The sequence below is a fragment of the Chlorocebus sabaeus genome, chromosome 24, assembly GCF_047675955.1.
Source record: "Chlorocebus sabaeus isolate Y175 chromosome 24, mChlSab1.0.hap1, whole genome shotgun sequence".
Taxonomy (NCBI): Eukaryota; Metazoa; Chordata; class Mammalia; order Primates; family Cercopithecidae; genus Chlorocebus; species Chlorocebus sabaeus.
The window spans coordinates 29,309,886-29,335,382 of NC_132927.1; the positions used below are offsets into that span (position 1 = coordinate 29,309,886).

Genomic DNA, 25,497 nt, shown 5'->3' on the forward strand with positions numbered 1-25,497 from the left:
TTCAGCATCTGTATGATGCAATCTAGATTTCACAATCTTTTTTTAAAAGAAAAATGTTTATCTGATAAAAGAATGAGCATTGTGATTTTAATTTCGTAAAAGTGGTTATTTTCTCTCATGGTAATTTGGTGTTCACCTAACTGATAAATCCATTTACAGTAGATGCGTTAGTCAAACTTAAAGTTAGTTTCAATGTGACCATGACTATAAAACTGACAGTCATTAATATTTGGAATCCCTCCTCTTTTTGTACTTACTTGAAAACTTTAATATAGTCAGCAAGTTCAGGAATGGAAGTAATGTCACCCTAGGAGAGAGTTAAACCCTTTTTTATTTTTTTTTAATATTTGAAATTCTTTCTAACATTTGGTATCTGATATCAAGAACTAGCTTACTTAATAAACAGAACGACATAAAATACAGATGATAAAGATTTTAACACAATCACATTACATGGTCTTATGGACCATATTCTTGGTACAAAGGCATTTTCAAATAGCATAAAAGGTTAACAAAATTTTCATCAAAATGGCGATTGATACAACTCATAAGAATATGTTATCTTTAATACCGCTGAAACTGTAGCTGCATCTAAATCTGCACATTGTAAAAGGCCCAAAGTGTTTCTTCAGCAGTAACTAATCCCTATACTTAAAAGCCAAACCCAGCATTTCACAATTTTCCCGAGATCTATTTTTTTCTTTTTGTAATATTTCAAATGTGCACATCACTAAGTGGATTTTTACCATGACTTGAGATTATTTTCCTCTGCAGAAATGTCTTCTCACCACTTGTAGAAGAATTTGCAGAGTATTAGAGTATTAGATATATTCTAACTGTGTTGAATGCACTAGAGACGAATACATTATTACTTTAGAAACAAACTTCCCAGTGGTGGCAGGAGCACTGCTTAAGGCCAGGACTTTGAGATCAGACTAGACAACAGAGTCAGACCCCATCTCTAAAAAAATTAAAAATTTAGCCAGGTGTGGTGGTGCATGCTTGTAGTCTCAGATACTCAGGAGGCTGAGGCTGGAAATGGCTTGAGCCCTGGAGTTTGAGGATGCAGTGACCACTGCACTCCAGCCTGGGCAACAGAGCAAGACCCTGTCTCAAAACAAAACCACCACTTTGCTCAAAGTTCCTGAAAAATTAACATCTGATTTCTCTCTCTAAAGCATTAAATATTTCTCTCCACCACCCCCCAAATACTTTGAACCTAAATCCACAAAATGGAATGCATCAATTCAAGCTAAATTAGCAGGTAAAAAAAAGATTCATCCTACCAAAATTGTTGACGTTTTACCCCCTTCCAAAGTAATCTCCAGGTCTGAAAGGGCAGCATCAACTTCATCAACTTCTTTGTCACTGTTGTTCAAATGATTCTCTGACGTCATGATTGACAGCTTATTGATATGATACTGAAACCAGAATTATTTTATTAAAATAATTGCTATAACTGTAAAACTCTAAGATGAAATTACTATCTGAATCTATATTTAATGTTTTTCAGTACCTAACTGGAAAAGACAGAAGCGTCTGGGAATAGAACGAAAGGAAATAAAGGGCATGGCACCTGAAATCAATATCCTAAACCTGCTAATAAATATTTATCCAAAAGACGTAGGGTCTTTGGACACATACCAACGAATTCATCGTTTGGGGGCCCTTAGACTTAAGAGAGTTAACTGTCCTCAACTGTATTTCACATTAACAGAGATTTGACATTTTTTTTTTCACTGTAATCTTCCCTGTGTCTGTAACAGGGCCTGTTATCAACAAATATTGAATAGACATATAGAATATGCATAAGATCTTTTGTAGAAACGGATGAACACTGAATGCTGTACATTGCTCCTATTACCCAGGAGAAAGTCATCATTACTATGTCAAAAGCGAAAGCTCCACCTTTTCCCCATCCTCGATTCAATGCTCTGTATTCTCATATGTAAGAATGTTTGTACATGAGTACGCACATGGATACCCACATATACATGGGTGGGGAGGGGTGAAGAGAGAGCAGTCAGTAGTGGTGACTACTCATATGTAGGCAGGAAAATTTTGGGATACAGAATAGTTATTGATTTTAAATATACTTCAGTAAGTGACTCAGAACCAATACTCATAATCTAATAGATTTTTATGTTAAACCTTAAGTCTTCTACAAAGGTCAGCAGAACCTTTAAATCTTAATCAGTTACCTTTCAAAGCAACAAATGGTGCTCCAAATGTCTGAAGTGTTCATTTAATACATTCATTTCATGGGAGCATTTAGTGAACTAATCTGAGGCCACTTACCAATGTTCTTCTGTGTTTTAAGGTTTAGTGACTGGTAATGAATAGTCTCTGGCTACTTCAATTGTGCTGAAATGAGATCTTACAATGGTAGAAATGTCCATGTTCATAAATCACGGAAAATGAGGTAGAGGTTGAGGTCCTCAGGTCCCAAATGTCAGAGTATATTAAGAACCAGGTGAAGAACTGGTCAAAAATACAGATCCTTAGGTTTACTCCAGAGATCCTGATTCAGGAAGTCTGGGGTCCAGCCTGGATCTGCATTTTTACTCACTGCTCTGGGTCATTCTGATGCATAATGTCCTTATGAGTCATACTGGAGAAATCCTGGCTGTGAATGGCACTTAAAAAATCCAGCTTTGCTTTCAAAAGTGCAAGGGATATCTTAAATTTCTTAATACATACTCTGACCTAAATGCTTTAAAAACAATGTGACTAATTCATCTACTTTACTTTTTATCCCCACCTTCTTGTTTTTATTATTTTGCTTCTTTTTACTATCGTAAATTTACTTTACACAACGATCCAGATGTCCCAAGGAGAGTATACTTCAGAGTACAGGCTCTGTCTGAAAAAATACTAGGCATCTCCTCCTCACCATACTTTCAGTTTCCTTATTCTGATACTAGATGGTTTCATACAACCTTAGGGTCAGTCTCTGAGAAAGCCTCTAACAACTCAAGGTATCTGTATGCCAAAATAGTCTCATTAAATCTAGATTCTAAAATGGTCTTGGAGGGCTATGGTTTTGAGACCATTCCACTTCCATGAACTGAAACCTATGGTCTTCTGAGGTGTTCTTTCTGTACTGATACAGAATGTCCACGATGCATTCGGTGAGGTGGGCTGCAGAATCATGTCATTCTTGTGAGAACACAACTGTGTGTACTCTCATTTTACAAACATGTTTTGAGCACCTACTATGTGCCACGCATATAACAGGCATCTGTTGGTTTTAAAAACAACCATAAACATGACTATTTAATACAAAAATAAAGCAACAGTATAAAATCTGTGGTCTTTCACACATATTTTACAGGTATTATTATTCTATCATTGGCAAAACCTCCACTAGAAAATCATGAGCCTGTATCAAAGTGAGAAGGATGCAGGAAGAAAGCCATAACCAGGTAAGGGGACTCCCAACAAACTGCTCCAGAATTTAATTCAAGAAATTCGCCAGAGAGTCAGAATTATCTGGAAACACAATACAGGATCCTAATTGGCTCATTAAGCAAGTCCCTAGAAAATATCTGTCACCTGGGATTTTCCTTGTCTATGCTTCTTTGCCACTCTTTTCATTACGTAAACTAAGGTGAAAATTAGCTGTTTTTGCTTTTTTTTTTTTTTTTTTTTTTTGGCTAATCTCACTCCCCATTCTTGCTTTCTAATGGCAACTTTTTGAGTCACAACTGAAAACTTTTCTGGATGCATAAAAGGCGGCATCCAGAAGACTGAGAGCATTTTTGTGTTCTAAGGAAAAACAAAATCCTTTCTACAGTGAAAAGTTCTTCAGCTGAATGTCAACTCTGCTTCCTGTACTTCTGTTATTTATAGAACACCAACTTCATCAGGACTTTAGGCTGAACCTAGAATCCCGTCATAACCGGGAATACTTGCCAAAGCATTACTCGGGTATCTGAAATTTAAGAAAGATGAATTAATTTGGTCACCAGACCTCAGTATCTGTAAGAATGTGGACGTGTGGATGCCACCTTAAAGTTATTAATGAAGTGGACAATTTTTAAATAAGCTCCCCTATAATTCTGAAGGAGGTGGCATGTAAGAACCACATATGAAAAAACTGGTTTAATCTAAGGAAGCTTGTCAGTTATCTACTTAAGAATTATCACTGTAGAAAAAGGTTTGGTTCCACTAGTCTCTCTAAATTTTATCACCTAAAAGTATTGCTGTGCTACAGCCCATTTTATCATGTGTTGTATCATCCCCAGCTATTTATGAAATTATGTAGGTAAGCTTCAGATTAGATTTCAGAAATCTGATTTTTAATAAATATTTTCTTTCCAAGGAAAAACTGAGGAGCTTTGATCAGATATATATTTGGGGGTGAGAGGATAATTTTTTTCCTACAAAATAGAGAAAAGTACTTAAGTATACCACTAAACTCTTGGAAAAGATAAAAAAATCAAACTAAAATGTATTTGTTTTGCTTTCCTAAGTGTCTGCTCACTTTCTTAATGGCAAAAATTCTGTCTTGTGAAATGTTACTGGAATTACTATTCCACTTTACTGTTTAAAAATACCTCCCTACCCTTTACCCGAATAGGTCCCATTTCCTAGACCTTTCAACTACCTGCAGGGCTGCAAACATCATCATTTCTTCTTCTGTGCATTCAATTTCTTCCAGGAGAATGGCCCATTTGGCCTGCTCGTAAAGCTGATTGATTCTGATTGCATCATACTGCAGCAAGAGAAATAGTTACTTTGTAATATATAACCTTTACCATTGAAAAATTTCAAACTCTGAATATTCAATTGACAAGAAAAATTTAATACTTTTTTTTTCCTGGGATTTTAATTTACAAGCAAGAATTTTTATTTACAATCAAGTATTATTAGAAGGATACCTATAGGGTCAGTCATGCATATATATGCCCACATCTAATTTTCTGTTAAAAATGACATTAAAGGCCAGCCACAGTGGCTCACGCCTGTAATCCCAGCACTTTGGGAGGCTGAGGCAGGAGGATCACGAGATCAGGAGATCAAGACCATCCTGGCTAACACGGTGAAACCCTGTCTCTACTAAAACTACAAAAAAAAAATTAGCTGGGTGTGGTGGCGGGTGCTCTATAGTCCCAGCTACTCGGGAGACTGAGGCAGGAGAATGGCGTGAACCTGGGAGGGGGAGCTGGCAGTGAGCCGAGATCGCACCACTGCACTCTAGCCTGGGCGACAGAGCAAGACTTGTCTCACAAAAAAAAAAAAGACATTAAAATATGACAGAGAATAATTGATTTTCCTGTATTAAAAGTAGATCCTGTATGTTATTTTTCAGGGAAATAACCACTAGACATTATAGCCTTTAACATAAGAAATCTAATTTGATGACATTAAAGTAAGGCAGAACTACCAATTATTTTTCAGTGTCGTTACTGCAACTTGCCATACTAAAATGTAATCAGAAAGCAAATTATTTTGGGGAACATTTTGTTCACTGTGGAGAAGCATACCCAGATAAAGTGGCAAGTCCGTGGAAACAGCAGTTATTTTAAGTATGCAAAATACAGGGCAAATATACTTGTGGAAAATGTTTACTTATATGTTATTCAATTATCCATTTAATTATATAAATAAAAGTCAATAGTAATGCCTTAAGAATACTATAGATTTGAGTATTCCTTATCCAGAATGCTTGAGACCTTCTGTTTTGAATTTAGAATTTGTATAGATGTTGGAATATTCCATTATACCAGTTGAGTGTGCCTAACATAGAAATCCAAAATGAGCATATCCTTTCAGCATCATGTCAGCCCTCACAAGTTTTAGCTTGTGGAGCACTCTACATTTTCAAATTAGGAATGCTCAATATGTATTTCAGAATGTTGACAAAATACATCTCTACTCCCCTCACAAATGTTAACTATTCCCAAAGTAGCTTTGGCTTTACTAAAAGTAGATAAGATGTGGCCTGAAAATGAATTAAAATTATTTTCTATAATTTTATTACAGAGATTTTACTGTTGTATAAAGAATTACTTAAGCACATAATAAAAGATGATAAACATAACATTAAAATCTAGACTATAGTCTAAACTTGAAAAGGATGAGAGGGTAGCCAAGACAGGTTTTTTCCCTCAGGCTGAAAGAGAAGATTCAAACCTCTGTGCCAAGTGTTTTCCACGGGGGAAAAAAGCTCCAGATATTTATAGCAAAGTTAAATCTTACCAGAAAAGTGAAGTACTATGGTAGCAGAGGTAATACCAATCATAGTAAAGACAAATAACAGTGTTTGCCTGTTACAGAGGAAAAATATGTAGACCTAAGAAAAATCTGGCTGGGCATGGTGGCTCAGGCCGGTAGTCCCAGCACTTTGGGAGGCTGAGGCAGGAGGATGACTTCAGCCCAGGAGTTTTGAGACCGGCTTGGATGAAAAAGTGAGACTCTGTCTCTACAGAAAATAAAGTTAGCCAGGTATGGCTGGGTGAGCCTACAGTCCCAGCTACTTGGGAGGCTGACGTGGGAGAATGGCTTGAGTCCAGGACTTTGAGGTTGCAGTGGGCCATGATCATGCCACTGCATCCAGCCTGGGGGACAGAATGAGGCCCTGTCTCAAGAAAAAACCTTTTTTTTTGAAGCAACATCTTTTGGCACGTAATTAGTAATCTAACAGTAATTGAAAAGGTAATCTTTCTGAAACTTTTCTTTTACTTAAATAGAGTTGAAGAGAGGTCTTAAATTTTAAAAATGAACTTTGCCAATTCTTTTTTTGTTTGTTTGTTTGAGATGGAGTCTTGCCCTGTTGCCTAGGTGGGAGTGCAGTGGCACAATCTCGGCTCACTGCAAGCTCCACCTTCCAGGTTCAAGCGATTCTCCTTCCTCAGCCTCCCGAGTAGCTGCCATTACCAGCACGCACCACCATGTCTGGCTAATTTCTGTATTTTTAGTAGAGACGGGGTTTCACCATGTTGGCCAGGCTGGTCTTGAATTCCTGACCTCGTGATCCGCCCACCTTGGGCTCTCAAAGTGCTAAGATTACAGGCGTGAGCCACCGCACCCGGCCTAAAGTTTGTCAATTCTATAGTACCAAACGAGTACCTTTAAAATACAAATCATGCCACATTAAGAGCTTAGAGATTAAAAAATACAAAAACAAAAACAAAAAACAACAAAACCAAATCAACCAAAAGTTTCATTATCTTAATAACAACAATAAAAAAGGTTTAGTTATGCTGCCAACCTACTAAAATAGACGTATTTAAAATACAAATACCTTTGCCTAAAGGTTTGGGTTTTTAATAATTATTCAAGATTTCCTATATACAAATAATTCCTTATGCCACCAACTTCCAAAAACAAACATCCATATGAACAAAACAAATAAATGGGGGAAAAAAGATCCCTTTAAACCCTCGGTACCTTTGGATTCAAATCAAAAAAGCTGTAATACTTGAATCGGAGCAGTAAGGCCTCATTTTCCTTCACATCTTGTTCCATGAGAGATCTTGAGGAATCAAGCCATCTGGACAAATTAAGAATAGTGGAAGAAAACAACATAGAATTAAGACAACATTTCTACCTCTAGTTGGATAAAGAAATTCAATATTATCTACATCTTAAAACTTACCCTTGGTTGATTTTTGCTTTATCAAGAAGAGCTTGAGGTTTGAACATTTTTGCCAAGATTTCTGGTGACGTGATTGGTTGACTGACAGCAAGTATACCAGGATTGCCTTCTGACAAAGCACTGTCACCAAACCAAGCAGAAGTTGGTGACAAAGGGCTTCCATCATGAGCATCGTAAGTGGGGGTCATTGTTTTACTATACAGTCCTGGGCTTGAATATATACTTCCTAATAAGTAACATGAAAAACAGGTAGTAAGTATGCAATACAGAATCTTAGTTTTCAATAACAACACATACTATGACAAAAAGCACATTGTGAAACAAAAGTTTTATTCTGAAAGGAAAGCTTAGTATATTATTTTACCTGTTATGAGAACATGTGTAATTAATTCTCCTTTTATAACATCAAAATACGTATTAACAAAGCCTTAAGAATATAATTAAGTTGGCAGAAATTTTGGGGGAAAAAAATCAGTTCAAGAGAATTAGAAAATAAGGATATAGCTGAAGCAGACAGACCAACATTTTTTGTCTTTAAATTGTGGCAAGGCTCACCTTTCAGAGGGCCAATGTAAAGAACATCAGTGCCTATAGGAAAGGAAAGAAAGGAATTCAGAAGGTAAAGGAAAGGCAACAACAGAGGACAGAAACAAAAGAATGAAAAGAAAATGAGAAAAAGAAAAAACAGATTTTCCCTAATTGTGAATCATAAACTGAAATACACATTTCAAGTGGATTTCAGAGTACACATTTCAAGTGGATTTAAGAGAACCTTAGAAGCTACAGCCTAAGTAAACCAGGTTTTTTTTTGTTCAACTTAAAAGAATGAAGTTGTGCTCTAGTCAAGCACATAGTGACAAACATGTCTACAACTTTTACCACCATTTGAAATCCATATAATTTTAAGGTAACACAATAGAACTGAATTCATTCATATAAATTAAAAATAATTTAATGGTAATGTCTTCTCAGTGAATAAACAGGTTTCAACAGATTTACGAATAAAGTATTTTTTTTTAAGTTCTAGGACACAACAAATAAAGTATTAATGCAAAAGAGTAGATAAAAGTTTGCCCTAGAAAGAGTCTAACAGAGATATATTTAATAGTCAAATCCCAAAAGGAAGGGATATTGCCTTATTTATCTTCTGATTTCTTAGTATTAGGGCTAGGCATATAGTAGAGGCTACATAAATATTTGTTACATTAGTCAACTGATGGTATGTGCTTATTTAAACTACAAAAATTAAGGAGATGAATTTAAGGCATTTAAAAATGTTCAGAATGACATTAAGTACAAGCGGCTCCCCCAAGTCCTAGCTCTGTTAAATTATAATTTGTCCTGTAGTCATAATTTTTCAAAACAAAATGTGTAATAGGTATAACACTATTCAACAATGTACAGAAAATAGCTTTTCCATTCCCTAAATTTAGGGTTAAGCTTAGGAATCCATCTCCTTTACTACTATTTTTTTTTTTTTTTTTGAGACGGAGTCTTGCTCTGTTGCCCAGGCTGTAGTACAGTGGCGCAATCTTGGCTCACTGCAAGCTCCGCCTCCCGGGTTCACACCATTCTCCTGCCTCAGCCTCCGGAGTAGCTGGGACTACAGGCGCCCGCCACCACGCCCGGCTAATTTTTTGTATTTTTAGTAGAGATGGGGTTTCACCGTGGTCTCGATCTCCTGACCTTGTGATCCGCCTGCCTCGGCCTCCCAAAGTGCTGGGATTACAGGCGTGAGCCACCGCGCCTGGCCCTTTCTTACTATTATATAACTCTTCTCCCCATGCAATGATAGAAACACTACCAGTGAAAAAGTGGTGCTAATGCTAGAGATTTTTGTAGCTGTCATGACCTAGTCTAGGAAGCAAAGGCAAAGTAAAAAAAAAACAGTGTTTACTGAAAATATGTAATCTCTTGCTAGACATTTGATTTGATGTCCCTGACATGTGTTCTTCCAATGTTAGTACTAAAAACACTTGTAAAATCTAGGCCGGGTGTGGTGGCTCACGCCTGTAATCTCAGCACCTTGGGAGGCCGAGGCAGGTGGATTACTTGAGGTCAGGAGTTCGAGACCAGCCTGGCCAACATGGTGAAAATAGGAAAATTAGCCAGGAGTGGTGGTGCATGCTATTCGGGAGGCAAGAGCTGCAGTGAGCCAAGATTGAGCCAATGCATTCCAGCCTAGGCAACAAAGAAAGACTCTATCTCAAAAAACAACAACAAAAAACCCTCTAAAATCCGAACACTGTTAATCCTAAAACACGAAGCAAAGCTGTGAACTCTTTATCAGCATTTAAAGAACACTGGGATCGTTAGTCCTGGGGCTTTAAAAGCTAGATCTTTAAACTAGACAGGTATTTTTCAAAATTAAAATTGTGTGACATCTTTTGAAAGGATTAACTGGGCACCCCACACTTATAAATGGGTTCAACACATTACTCCAACTCAGTTGGGCAAAGGGTATTTCTGCTACAGAGTGTGCGCATGTAGATAAAGTGTGAAAAAAACATTAACTTCTAGGCAAAGTCTTGTTTATTTCAACGATCTATTAAATAAATCTGTTACAAAGAATGTCAGAATACTGAAAATGTGCACCTGGTGTGCTTATAATTCCTATCCAAAACTGAGTCAAGTTAGAATGGACAATTTGCTTTATAAAGTTTCTAATATAGAAAAGATACTCCCCCTAAATCACTGATAATGGTTTGGATCTGTTTCCCTGCCCAAATCGCATGTCTAATTGTAATCCCCAATGTTGGAGGAGAGGCCTGGTGGAGGGTGACGGGCTCACAGGGGTGGAGTTCTCATAATGGTTTTGCACCATCCCCCCTTGGTACTGTACAGTGAGTGACTTCTCATGAGATCTGGTTGTTTAAAAGTACGTGGCACCTCCCCCCTCCCACCCCTACCTCCTGCTCCAGCCACGTGAAGTGCTGGCTCCTCCTCTGCCTTCCACTGTAATTGTAAGTTTCCTGAGGCCTCCCCAGGAACTGATGCCACTATGCTTCCTGGACAGCCTGCAGAACTGTGCGCCAATTAAACCTCTTTTCTTCTAAGTTACCAAGTCTCAGGTATTTCCTTATAGCAATTCGAGAAGAAACAAATACAGTCACACATTTAATAGAATCAGCCACCCACCCAAATCTCCCTTTCAACTTCCTACAGTTTGTATCTTCTTCAATTCATACTTAATCACTTCATTGTTCTTATTTGTTCTGTAGGCACTATGTGATAATAACTCACTTAGTGTTCACAACAACTCTATTATTCTCACTTCAGAGGAGGAAACTGAGGCAAAGCACGGTCAAATAACTTGTTCAAGGTCAAGAGCAAGTAGGGTGCAGCCAAGCTATAAATCAGCCGGTCTGGGCAGGCGCGGTGGCTCAAGCCTGTAATCCCAGCACTTTGGGAGGCCGAAATGCGCGGATTGCCTGATGTCAGGAGTTCGAGACCAGCCTGGCCAACGTGGTGAAGCCCGGCCTCTACTAAAAAAAAAAAAAAAAATTAGCCAGGCGTGGTGGCGGCATGCCTGTAATACCAGCTACTTGGGAGGCTGAGGCAGGAGAATCGCTTGAACTCGGGAGGCAGAGGTTGCAATAAGAGATTGCACCATTGCACTCCAGCCTGGGTGACAAGAGTGAAACTCTGTCTCAAAACAAACAAACAAACAAACAAACAAACAAACCCAGCCAGTCTACCCGTAAGGCTACACACTGCCTCCATGTACTATAACGTATGTAAGCCATTCCCAATTGGTGTGCACATATTTTTTAAAATTCTGTTACTATTAAGGTGGCTCACGCCTGTAAATCCCAGCACTTTGGGAGGTTGAGGCGGGCGGATCACCTGAGGTCAGGAGTTCAAGACCAGCCTGGCCAACATGGTGAAACTCTGTCTCTACTAAAAATATAAAAAATAAGCTGGGTGTGGTGGTGCATACCTATAGTCGCAGCTACTTGGGAGGCTGAGGCAGGAGAATCGCTTGAACCCAGGAGACAGAGGTTGCAGTGAGCTGAGATCACGCCACTGCACTCCAGCCTGGGTTACAGGGCGAGACTTTGTCTCAAAAAAAAAAAAAAAAAAAAATTCTGTTACTAATGTCATTATTGCAAACCAATGCTTCAATAAACATTTGTGTAGTTATTTCCCAATTCTAGCAGCACTGCTGGGTCAGAGGGTATGGGTATTTTAAATTCCTCAGTCGCGGTTCAGAGAGAATCCCAACTAAGTTGTTTTCCTGAATGCCTGGTTTAAAATACATCTGAGGCAGAAAACTAGTAAAGACTCAGATAAAGTAGCAGATTTAGCAACAAAATATGAGCTTACTAAACAACATGGAAAGAGAACATAAAAACTATAAGGAGGAGAAATAAAGAGTTCAAAAAGCACTACAGTCTGAGTCCACCTACTGTAGATATTTAAAACCCGATATAATCAAACTCCTAAATATTGCTATATTTTAACACAGTAAAATTTACCTGATTATAAATTACATATTTTTAAAAAGAGTACTAAAGCAATAAATTGTACAAAATTTTCACCAAAATACCTATCTTATACCATATTTTATTAAAAGGATTTTTATGGTATTATTTTTATATTTTGAGAAAATTTTCCCAAGCAAGAGTAAACCTAGAACTATAAAGTAAATGGCTAACAGATATAAGACCACATAAAAATGTAAAACAATATGGTTTTTTTTTTAAAAAAGGCCACAAACAAAATGCCAGTATATAAAGGGAAGTAACACATTAAAATTTTAATATCGGTAAAAACAAAAATATAAATTAAACAAAAAATCTATCATTTGAAAATAAAATAGAAATGGCTAATAAACATATAAATTACTAAACTATCCTAGTATTTATCAGGGAAACGCAAAATAACTGAGATACTACTTATTGTCAAACTGGCAAAAATACAGATTTACAACATTTCAATATTGAGCAGAATGTAGGAAACAAGGCATTTTCATATACTGCTGATGGAAGTACAAACCACAGAAACTTTCTGGGGGCGGGGGGGGGAGAGAGAGAGAGAGAGAGAGAGAGAGAGAGAGAGAGAGAATGTGTGTGATATAGTATATAGATATATATGTATCTACACATACAGGTTTTTTTTTAGAGATAGGGTCTCGCTCTGTTGCCCAGGCTGAAATGCAGTGGTGTGAGCACCCAGGTTGAACTCCTGGGCTCAGGAGATCCTCCTGTCTCAGCCTCCTAAGTAGCTAGGACTACAGGTGCACACCACAATGCCCAGCTCTGGGATACATGTGACAAAAAAATTAGATACCACCTAGGTAGAAAAACAGATAAATACAGTTTTTATATAGGTAAAACTCTGAAGTCATTTATAAGAACTACGGAGACTTCTCTACTTTGACACAAATCACCAAAACATTGAGCACCAAAAATCAAATTGCAGAGCATTAAATACATATTAGGATCTCATTTATGTTATTAAAATAAGACTAGATATGCAAATCTTACACCCGCATGTGCGTATAAACACACAGAAAGGGTATTGTTGAGCTGGACTCCAAACTTACAATCTCGTTATATGTAGTAATCAAGAAATGGCTCCCTCTTGAGAAGGAGTAGCCAGGGAATAAGTTTAAAAGGAACTCACCTTAAGTTTAATAAATTTTTTACATTACTTGAGTTTATGATAAAGAGACTGTATTAATGTATAAATTTTGTAATTAAAAAATATGAGGTCCAGCCAGGTGTGGTAGCTCACGCCTGTAATCCCAGCACTTTGGGAGGCCGAGGCAGGCGGATCACGAGGTCAGGAGATCAAGACCATCTTGGCTAACAAGGTGAAACCCCATCTCTACTAAAATCACAAAAATTAGCAGGGTGTGGTGGCGGGCGCCTGCAGTCCCAGCCACTCGGGAGGCTGAGGCAGGAGAATGGCATGAACCCAGGAGGTGGAGCTTGCAGTGAGCCATGATTGCACCACTGCACTCCAGCCTGGGCAACAGAGCAAGACTCCATCTTAAAAAAAAAAAAAAAAAAGGAAGAGGTCCATCAGCATGTATCATTGAGTGAGAAAACACAATGTGTGTATAACACAGTCCTACTTTTGTTAGGAAAAAAAATACATAATTATGTAATATTTGAATATTTACCATAACCATGTGATACTTTTGTACTTAAAAGAATAGTTTTTAAAAAAATGTTTTGAGGCTAGGTGCAGTGGCTCACACCTGTAACCCCAGCATTTTTTTTTTTTTTTTTTTTTTTGAGATGGAGTCTCGTTCTGTCACCCCGGCTGGAGTGCAATGGTGCGATCTTGGCTCACTGCAAGCTCCGCCTCCCGGGTTCAAGTGACTCTCCTGTCTCATCCTCCTGAATAGCTATCCCAGCACTTTTGAGAAACCAAGGCAGAAGGATTGCTTGAGACCAGCCTGGGAAACATGGCAAAACCCCATCTCTACAAAAAATACAAAAATTAGCTGGCCATGCTGGCATGCGCCTGTAGTCCCAGCTACTTGGGAGGCGGAGGGAGGAGGATCACTTGAGCCCAGAAGTCTGAGACCAGCCTGGGCAACATAGCAAGACCCTGTCCCTTAAAAAGAAAGAAAGAAAAAATTTAGCAAACATTCCTATTATAATTCATAAAATAAATATTATGGCCAGGCATAGTAGCTCACGCCCATAATCTAGCACTTTGGGAGGCTGAGGTGAAAGGATCACTCGAGGCCAGGAGTTGATGACCAGCCTGGGCAACACAGGGTCTCTTAAAAAAAAAAAAAAAAAAAGAATTGGAGAGATGGTGTTACTTAATGGTTAGAGGCATGAGCATTGGAGCCTGGATGTGAATTCTAGCTCTATTCCTTATTAGCTTTGTGACCTTGGAAAATTACTTAACCCTTGTAGAATTATTTCCTCATAAGTAAAATGAAGACATCACCAAAACTGCTGGTATTTTGTTTTGTGGCGATCAAGTGAAAGATTATGTATTCAATAATACTTATAACTTATTTACTTTTTTTTTTTAAATTTTGAGATGGAGTTTTGCTCTTGCTGCCCAGGCTGGAGTGACATGGCATGATCTTGGCTCACTGCAACCTCCACCTTCTGAGTTCAAGACAGCCTCCCGAGTAGCTGGGATTACAGGTATGTGCCACCACGTCCGGCTAAGTTTCTGTGTTTTTAGTAGAGACGGGGTTTCTCCATGTTGGTCAGGCCCGTCTCGAACTAATGACCTCAGGTGATCTGCCCGCCTCGGCCTCCCAAAGTGCTGGGATTATAGGCATGCTACCTCATCCAGCCCCTATAACTTATTTACTATTTTGAAATTGTTGACCATGGAGGAGGGAAAACCTGACATTATATATTTTTATTTCTATGTGGCTAAATTTTCTCCTAGAATATAAATTCATATATTTATTCTGTTTATATCAACAGTATACACTACTCTCTAACCATTAAAAATCAGAGACAGCCAAAAGGAAAAACAAACCATAAGGCTTATTTATGATTTTGGTTTGCAACCCACTTTACTACCAAACAAAAGTATTTTTAAAATATGGATTAGTATTCGTATTAGCTGTGACTTCTAAAAGAAAAAGTATTAGTGGGTTGTTCAATCTAAATTACTATGTCTTAATCAAGGCAGCCCAGCTTAAGAATTCATTGAAAATACTGATGCTAACTCAATCATGATTATTCATTAGCTTAAGTTATATACTAATCAGCTTTCCTACATTTTGTCGTTATCACCAAGCTGAAGGGAACAGAAGCAACAATTAGTAAGTTCTGGAACTATTACAAAATTATCCAGTGCTTCCAAATCTACTAGTAGCTTCTTGTCATTTTGTTTTGTAAGATCTAAGCTGATAATTTTATTTTTCACAGTCACAGGGTTTGCTTCTAGCCATTTCTGTATGATGTAAAAATTTTAAGATTTCCTGCTTCCTGGACCAGCATACTCTCAAGAATTTCTATGCATACTGGTGTTCACCCATGGTTTCTGGGCAACAAAACCTCCTCAGCTTTCCAAATTCTAACTCTAAGACTTATAGAAACATTCAGCTTATCACTTCTATTGATATGGGATGATTCAGATTGCCACTACTCATGTAGAGTACAGTATTAAAGATTTGTTAGAGAATTTAAATTTTAACTTTTTTTTTTCTTTAAGGTAAACAAGGCTACAAAAATTAAATAAAAGCTAGATTGTGGCATCCGTGACCACTGACATATTTGCTAAAATTATGGGTCTGTATGTACTCGTGAGGGATAGAAGGGGGAAGGAGACGGGTGTGTGCAAAGTGCAATGGTGTAAGCTCTAGCTTGGAAGCGGGATGAGCCTGGGCTTACAGCTCAGCTCTACCAGTTACCAGGGATCAGCTTCCAGACAAGTGATTTAGCCACTCTGGGTTTCTCTTCTCAGGCTACCGATTTTTCAGAATTACTCAATTAATATATTTAACTGTGTGGATTAAATATATTACATGTAGTGTTTTGGACAAGAAGTTGCTCAATAAATGTGGTTGTCAGTAACAGCAATGTTTTAATAAAAATATTGTTTTTTTTTTTCTGAAAAGGATCTCTTACAAATAAAGAGGCCACAAATGTCCCTTAGGACATTCAAAGCTGTCCAAAGGTCAAGCATCTGAAAGGAAAGAACTGAGGAATGGTACACAGAGCAGAAATAAAAGCAGCTGCAGTCTGGGTGAAAAGGGAACTGGGTGAAAAAGAACAAGGGAGCCCAAGATTGGGGAGGGTAAGAATTGGTAAGGATGCTCTTCTTGGGCACAAGCTAGCCAAAAATTGGGCAGCACAGGAACAGCCCAATGATGCAATGACAAAGGTTAGTACAGTCATGAGTCTACTAACAACAGGGACAAGTTCTGCGAAATGCGTCATTAAGGGATTTCACTGTTGTATGAACATCATAGAGTGTACTCATACAGGCCCAGATGGTATAGCCTACTACACACCCAGGCTATATGGATGGCACAGTCTATTGCTCACAGGCTACAAACCTGTACAGCATGTTACTGTACTGAATGCTGCAGGCAACTGTAACACAATGGTAAGTATCTGTATCTGTGTATCTAAACATCTCTAAACATAGAAGAGGTAGAGTGAAAATACAGGGCCAGGTGCGGTGGCTCACGCCTGTAATCCCAACACTTTGGGAGGCCAAGGCGGGTAGATCACTTGAGGCCAGGAGTTCGAGACCAGTCTGGCCAACATGGTGAAACCCCTCTACTAAAAATACAAAAGTTAGCTGAGTGTGGTGGTGTGCACCTATAGTCTCAGCTACTTAGGAGGCAGAGGCAGGAGAATTGCCTCTATTTCAGCTGCAGAGAGCCAAGATAGTTCCACTGCACTCCAGCCTGGGTGACAGAGTAAGACTGCGTCTCAAAAACAAAACAAAACAAACACCAGGCGCAGTGGCTCACACCTGTAATCCCAGCACTTTGGGAGGCCAAGGTGGGTGGATTGATCACGAGGTCAGGAGTTCGAGACCATCCTGACCAACATGGTGAAACCCCATCTCTACTAAAAACACAAAAAATTAGCCAGGTGTGGTGGTGCACGCCTGTAATCCCAGCTACTCAGGAGGCTGAGGCAAGAGAATCGCTTGAACCCAGGAGGCGGAGGTTGCAGTGAGCCAAGATCAGCGCCACTGCACTCCGGCCTGGGCGAGAGCGAGACTCCGTCTAAAAAAAAAAAAAAAAGACAGTATTATAATCTTATGGGACTACCGTCATACATATGATCTGTTATTGACCAAAACATCACTATGCAGCACACGACTATATATATTTCTTACTATGTCACAATATCACATGGACATAATCTTTTATTCTCTTTTTTTTTTTTTGAGACAGATTCTTGCTCTGTAGCCCAGGCTGGAGTGCAGTGGCGTAATCTCGGCTCACTGCAACCTCTGCCTCCCGGGTTCAAGCGATTCTCCTGCCTCAGCCTCCAGAGTAGCTGGGATTATAGGTACCCGCCACCATGCCTGGCTAATTTTGTATATCTAGTAGAGATGGGGTTTCACCATGTTGGCCAGGTTGGTCTTGAACTCCTGAACTCACGTGATCCACCCACCTCAGCCTTCCAAAAGTGCTGGGATTCCAGGCGTAAGCCACTGCGACCGGCCCCTTTTATTCTCTTTTACCTCCTCCTCAACCCACAGGCTTCCACCAGTATCAGCAACCCTTCCCCACATTCCCTCCTGTACAAATTACTTACTGGAAGTAAATTTGATACTCTTTCTACAATAATGATTTGATAATTTTGTAAAATATTCAGAAACCAATGGTTCTACAATGCCCTAGCCTGAATTCCATCGTCTGCTGTTAAATATGTTCCAATGTTATCCTGAAGGAGCTGGGAGGTCTCTCCCCCATAAACTGGCTCAACTCATTTATTCACATCTTGTGTTTTTGCAAGGATGTTCTTTGTTAGGATCATTCTTTCTGCTTGGACTGCCTTTTCCCATCAAAAACCTGACCACTGGAACTTAAAAGCTGAATTCACAAACTTTGTTTGGAACTGTTTTCTGAATTTCAAAAAGATTATCTTCTATAAAAGTCATTTAATATTTACATATTACCTCCTTAAGTATAGTAACTGTTTTTCCACTAACCTATAAACTACTTAAGAGTAAGGATTGTCTTATCTCTTTGTATCTTTCAAAATGCAATCAGTACATAAATACAGAAAAGTTACAAGATTTGTGACCTTAGAAGACTTTTTACTGTGCCATAATTTCTTATCCTTATCCTCAAAATGTGGGTATTAACAGAATCTACTGCAAAGAGCTGTAGTGAAAATTAGATGGGTTTCCATGGGTAAAGTGGGCACTGCACAGTAAGTGCTCTGTAAGTGTTGCTTTCATTACTAGTATCATCATCATCACCATCTCAGAATTTAAAAAACCAGAATGAACTAAATTAGTAAGATTAATTTAGATATTTGCTAAAGGGACCCATCCTAAGTAATGGATTTATAAATTGTGGCTGATGGAAACATGGGAAACTGCAATGTTCAGTCCAGGTATATGCCCACAATTAAAGAACAATATAACCTAATTAATTAGCCACCTAGCTTCCCAACAGATATTACCTGCATGCCTGCTGAATGCCATATGCTGAGTTAGATTCTGGTGACAAAAAGGTGAGACAGCCCCTTCATGCAGTGAGCTCACATTAGCAGGGAAGAACACAGGATAACAATACCAAACCCAGAAAAGTCTGCTGACTTATGACAGAAGGATTCCTAATTCAGATTGGAAAAGTAATGAAAGGGAATCTAAGAAAGCTCCTCAAAGGAGCAAAACCTTTAAGGAAAAAAGGTAGGAAGGCCAGAAAACCAGAATATGCAAAGCAGAGAGAAGGCTGTTGTGTGTGTGTGTGTGTGTGTGTGTGTGTGTGTGTGTGTGTGTGTGTGTTTTGAGACGGAGTTGTCACCCAGGTTGGCTCACTTTAACTTCCGCCTCCTGGGTTCAAGCAATTCTCCTGCCTCAGCCTCCCAAGTAGCTGAGATTACAGGTGTCCACCACCACGCCCGGCTAATTTCTGTATTTTTAGTCAAGATGGGGCTTCACCACATTGGCCAGGCTGGTCTCAAATACCTGACCTCAGGTGATCTGCCCACCCTGGCCTCCCAAAGTGCTAGGATTACAGGTGTGAGCCACAGTGCCCAGCCTGCTGTTTTGTTTTGTTTTTTTTTTTGAGATGGGAGTTTTGCTCTTCCTGCTCAGGCTGGAGTGTGGTGGCATGATCTCAGCTCACTGCAACCCCCACCTCTCAGGTTTAGGTAATTCTCCTGCATCACCCTCCCGAGTAGATGGGACTACAGGTGCATGCTACCACATCCGGCTAATTTTTTTTTGGTATTTTTAGCAGAGACGGGGTTTCACCGTGTTAGCCAGGATGGTCTTGCTCTCTGACCTCATGCTCCACCTGCCTCGGCTTCCCAAAGTGCTGGGATTACAGGCGTGAATCACCACGCCCAACCTTCAGTAAGGTTTTAAGGAATAATGCATTAATTAAATAGTGGTGGTTTTCATGATCTAAATACTAAAAAGTTTCCAATTTCTGCCTGAGTCCAATTCTGATACTATTCCTTTTTGACTCTCTGAACAAGAGAAGTGGGCTTGCTCTTTATTGATTCAACTATTAACACTGGACATGACGATTTGCACATGAGAGAAACCGACAGTGGATAGCGATTTCAGGACAGAGAAAAATGCTGAAGGAGAGTTTTTGTTTTTGAGACGGAGTCTTGCTCTGTCGCCCAGGCTGGAATGCAGTGGCATGATCTTGGCTCACTGCAACTCTGACTCCCAGGTTCAAGCAATTCTTCTGCCTCAGCCTCTGAAGTAGCCGGGACTACAGGAACGTGGCACCATGCCTGGCTAATTGAAGTTTTTGTTTTTTTAACTTGACCACTCTTCCTGACCTACATGATCCATTTACCTACCACCAGAAAGACAAAGGTACACAGTCCACGTTCTTACTTTGAGCCCATTGCTTGGTAAAAGTCTTACCTGATCCAGGAGTGATAAGAGGCCCCTCTAATTCAAGTGCCTCATCTTCAGACTGGTCATCTAGCTTCTTCTTTTTTTTCTTTGTTGGATCTCTGGGTTTCTTTAAGAGAGAAAGTTCTTCGGGGTGTCTGATATCTGTTAAAAAAATAGATTGTTTTACTAGAACAAAGGAAAATTTAAACACTTTACACTTAGCAAATCTACTGTTTCAAGATAAGAATTTGTAACTTCCTTCTGTATGTCTGAGTTGTCAGACATTGATGTCATGCAAAACACTGATTATGACACGTAAACTACCCAAAGCATTCTTAATTCCTAACTATATAATAAATGTAATGACCTCAAAGTGGAGATAACAATCTACTAGGGTACAGAAAGAAAATATTAGAAGCCCTTATTTATATACTTATTTTTTATCTAAAACTGGAAGAAAAATTGAGATTTATATGTCCTTCACTCATAACATACACATGATAAATGAAGTAAATGTCATGATACTTTTAAATCATTACCAAATCCCAATATTTTTTTTTGAGATGAGTTTCACTCTCATTGCACAGGCTGGACTGCAATGGAGTGATCTCGGCTCACGGCAACCTCCGCCTCCCAGGTTCAAGTGATTCTCCTGCCTCAGCCTCCCGAGTAGCTGGGATTACAGGCATGTGCCACTATGCCTGGCTAATTTTGCATTTTTAGTAGAGATGGGGATTCTCCATGTTGATCAGGCTGGTCTCGAACTCCTGACCTCAGGTGATCCACCTGCCTCGGCCTCTCAAGTGCTGGGATTACAGGCATGAGCCAACGTGCCCGGCCCCAAATCCCAAATTTTAATTGATTCAAATATTCTGCCCTGTATCAAATGGCTGCAAGTTTCTGATCTATTTTCATTTGAGGAGTCTGATAACAAGCAAAATGGTTAAATGAAAATAACAAAAGAAATTAAAAATGACCCAAGTAAACACACACACACGCATATATTATATATTGCACACCATGTTCACAAATTGCAAGACTCAATTTTGTTAAGAAGTCAATTCTCCTCAAATTAAGCTAAAGATTTAATGAGATGCCAGTCAAAATTCCACTTTGCTTTTCTGTAGAAATTGACAGATTGTAAAATTTATATGAAAATGAGAACAATCCTAGAATAGTCAAAGACATTCTTAAAAAGAACAAAATTGGACGACTTGCACTAACTGATTTTAAGACATCATAAAGCTGTATCAATCAAGATACTGCACTTACTGGCTTTATGATAAGACATACAGATGAATAAAACAGAAGTGGGCCCCCAAAACAGGCCTACATATGGGTGATCAGAATTTTTTGACAAAGATACCAAGGCAATTCAAGGCGAAGGAAAAACCTTTTCAACAAAGTGCTGAACAATGATTCATATGTATATTTTTAAAGACCATTAACCCTTATAACAATATGCGAAAATTAATTCTAAATGACCACTGATCTAAACACAACAGCCAAAATAATGAAACTAGAAGCATAAGACGACAAAGATTTCTTAGATAGGACACACACAAAAAAGGAACCATAAAAAAATTGCCCTTTATTTAAAAACAAAAAAACCCAACCTACCTACTCTTTAAAAGACACTGTTGAGAAAACAAAAAGACAAGCATATAATGGGACAACATATTTGCAGCACATATATCTGACAAAAGACTTGTATTCTGAATATATAGAGAGTCCAGACAACTCAAGAAGACAAATGAACTAAGGATCTGGACAATCACTTCATCAAAGAAATATGACCAAGCAGCACATGAAAAGATACTTGACATTATCAGCCATCAGGGAAATACAAATTAAAACCACAGTGAGATAGCGGTATCCACACATCAGAGAGGCCAGCATTAAAAAGACATACTACCCAGTGTCAGTGAGGATGTGAAGAGGAACTTGAACTCTCGTAAGCAGCTGGTGGGACTATTAAATGAGACAATTTTTTGAAAACAGCTCAGCAATTCTGTATAAACATACATGTACCACACAACTCAAGACATTCTACCCCTAATTATTTACCCAAGAAGATGAAAAGCACATTTGTAATAACTTGATTCATAAAAGCCAAAACTGAAAATAACCCAGATGGATAAACAAAAATGTGATATTTGCAAACCAATGGTATACTACTTAGACAATGGAACACAACTCATCAGTCAGTAAAAAGAAACAAACTATTGACACATGCAATAAAATGAATGACTCTCAAATTTATTATATTAAGTGGAAGACAAATTAGAAAACAGTATATGTGATTCCATTCATAAAATTCCAGAAAATGCCAACAAATCCGTAGGGACAGAAAGCAGATCAATTTGCTGGGAGCTGAAGTTTGACAGGTGACAGAAATATTCTGAAGGTTGATTGTGGTGGTTTCAGAGGTATAAGTATCTGTCACAACTCAAATTTTACACTTTAAACAGATACAGTTTATTGTATCTATTATACCACAACAAAGTTAATTTAAAAACAGTGTGAAACGATGAAGAACCCAAAAATTAACAGTAAAAAAGAAAAGCCGCAGAAAGGAGAAGCAATAGGTCTACAGTCATGCGTCACTTAAGGATGGGGATGTGTTCTGAGAAATGTGTCCTTAGGCAATTTCATTTTATTTTTTGTAGAGATGGGGTCTTGTCATGATGCCAAGGCTCCATGAGTTTGGTCTCCAAACTCCTTGGCCTCCCAAAGTAATGGGATCTATTATAGATACGAGCCACTGCACTTTTTTATTTTTATTTTTTTTGAGATGGAGTCTTGCCCTGTGGCCCAGGCTGGAGTGCAGTGGTGCGATCTGGGCTCACTGCAAGCTCCGCCTCCTGGGTTCACACCATCTCCGGCCTCAGCCTCCCCAGTAGCTGGGACTACAGGCACCCACCACCACGCCCGGCTAATTTTTTGTATTTTTAGTAGAGGTGGGGTTTCACTGTTATTAGTCAGGATGGTCTCGATCTCCTGACCTCATGATCCGCCCGCCTCGGCCTCCCAAAGTGCTGGAATTACAGGCGTGAGGCACCGCGCCCAGTCGCTGCATTTATTTTTAAAATTTATTTTAAAAATAAAGTAACTGCACTACGATGTTACAAAAGCTACATCATCACAAGGAGACAGAAAATTTTCAACTCCATTATAATCTTAAGGAGCTATCATTGGATATGTGGTTCATCGTTGACCAAAACGTTGCTATGCAGCCCATGACTGAGTATCACAATGTCTGCAGCACTACACTATATGCCAGAGTATGAAGAAAACAGACAACACAATTCATATCACTACAAAACCTGTAAAGCTGTAGACTGCTAATTACTGGATCAAAATTTTACATGTGGCAGTTTATAGCTTTAGGAGCCCATGACATCCACTAGATTCAACCCAGTATTATAAATTCAGAAAGCTTTTTGTTTGTAGGGGACCTGAAACTAGGATCCTACCATGCTGCCACAGAGTTGATGAGGCACAATTTAAGGTGGAAGCACACAGCCAAACTACCTAGATTCAAATCCTAGTTCCACTATTTATTAGCTGTATGACTCTGGGCAAGCTACTCAGCCTGTCAGTGTCTGAGTTTCCTCATCTCAAATGAGAATAGTGCCTCAGGAGGTAGTTGTATAAATTAAATGATACATAACAAATGCTTTGTAAGTATTTGTGTCTTAATGTTTTTCCTCTAATTATAAAATGGCTAACAAGAGAGGCCGGGCAAGGTGTCTCACGCCTGTAATCCCAGCCCTTTGGGAGGCCAAAGTGGGAGAACTGCTTGAGCTCAGGAGTTCAAGACCAGCCTGGGCAACATAGGAAAACCTTTTCTCTACAAAAAAAAAAAGTTTTTTTTTTTTTTTTTTAATTAACCAGGCATAGTGGTGCACACCTAGAGTCCCAGCTACTCGGGAGGCTGAGGTGGGAAGACTGCCTGAGCCTGGGTGTCCAGGCTGCAGTGAGCCGTGACTGGGCCACTGCTCTCCAGCCTGGATGACAGAGCAAGACCATCTCCAAAACAAATAACACACACACCCCATGGTAGAAATTTGGAAGTTAGGCTCCCCCAGCCCCGCAAAAAAATATAAATAACTGAATCATTTAAAATGTGTTCTTTCAGTACCATAAGACAGGGCAAAAAATAAAATGTGCTTATAAAAGATGAAATATGACTAGTAAAAGATCATTTTAACAACTGCGTAATATTCTATGTAAATAAATCATAATCATTCTTCTAATATTGAGCCCATTATAAATAATATTTAATAATTCTACAAACATCTATGTCCATCTTTATCCATATTTTATTTCAGAATTCACTGGAGTAGAATTACTGGATTAAAGGTTATAATATAATTTTAAGGCAAAGATGGAACAAGATGGATATATGTTCTTGTTTTATGTATTTGATTAGTAGTAACGTACATCTTTTCATGTGTTTTTAATAATTTATATATATTTTATTTTCTCATTTTTCTGTAAGATTTCTTCAAATCAAAGTTAATTTGCATGTAAAAATTAACATGGTAGCAATTACTGCAAACCACCTTGGACTTTCTTCCTTTTTTTGTCCATGTTTAAATAACAAGCCCAAATAAATTATTTTAATAAGTATATGGGTTTTGGTCTGGTTTTCTGTTGGTTATTTCAACGTTACTACTAGAAACACTCGGTCAGGCACAACAGCTCATGCCTGTAAACCCAGCACTTTGGGAGGCTGAGATGGGTAGAGCACCTAAGGTCAAGAATTTGAAACCAGCCTGGTCAACACGGTGAAACTCCGTATCTACTAAAAATACAAAATTAGCTGGGTATGGTAGCACATGCCTGTAATCCCAGCTACTCGGGAGGCTGAGGCAGGGGAATCACTTGAACCCAAGAGGTGGAGGTTGCAGTGAGTTGAGATCATGCCATTGCATTCCAGCCTGGGCAACGAGAGTGAAACTCCATCTCAAAAAATAAGAAAGAAAGAAAGGAACACTCTGGGACATAACTAGGTTTTCATTTTGTTCTGTATTTTACAGGCTATTTTCTGATGGGTTTTCTGAAACCTGAAAATGGAATTAACAGAAGAACTATCCTGAATGAGTATGTGACCACAGAGTAGATGACTATAACTGCTCTTTAATTATTAATAAATTTGGGGTAAGTGTATCTAGTAAAGAGCAGAAATCATGTTAACAAGTAAATACTTGCTCCTTAAATTCTGCCACTTTCTTGAAAGCATCTAGGCATATCTGATTTTTTTTTAAAAAAAAACATACTACAGCATTTTTCAGCTAAAGTTACACAATTAAAAATCAAATATTTTCTTCGTTCTTGTATATTTAGGTTATAAAGTTAACCCGCTTATCCTCAAATGTAATTCTTGGGGTTTCATG

At 38.7% G+C, this 25,497-nt stretch overlaps 1 protein-coding gene across 4 annotated transcripts in view; it reads right to left on the reverse strand.

The window, feature by feature from the left end:
• Positions 1–25,497, reverse strand: part of FERMT2 (FERM domain containing kindlin 2) — a 101,393-nt gene that overhangs the window by 16,624 nt on the left and 59,272 nt on the right. For 2 of the 4 annotated variants that reach the window (XM_007986714.3, XM_007986713.3), the window contains exons 4-10: positions 20,123–20,257; positions 8,159–8,191; positions 7,604–7,829; positions 7,396–7,498; positions 4,610–4,717; positions 1,287–1,421; positions 258–307 (exon numbers count right to left, since the gene is read on the reverse strand). In XM_007986714.3, the coding sequence (XP_007984905.1) occupies positions 258–307; positions 1,287–1,421; positions 4,610–4,717; positions 7,396–7,498; positions 7,604–7,829; positions 8,159–8,191; positions 20,123–20,257 (790 nt within the window). The remainder of the gene's footprint in view (positions 1–257; positions 308–1,286; positions 1,422–4,609; positions 4,718–7,395; positions 7,499–7,603; positions 7,830–8,158; positions 8,192–20,122; positions 20,258–25,497) is intronic. The other 2 variants (XM_007986716.3, XM_007986715.3) reach the window with 1 other exon arrangement.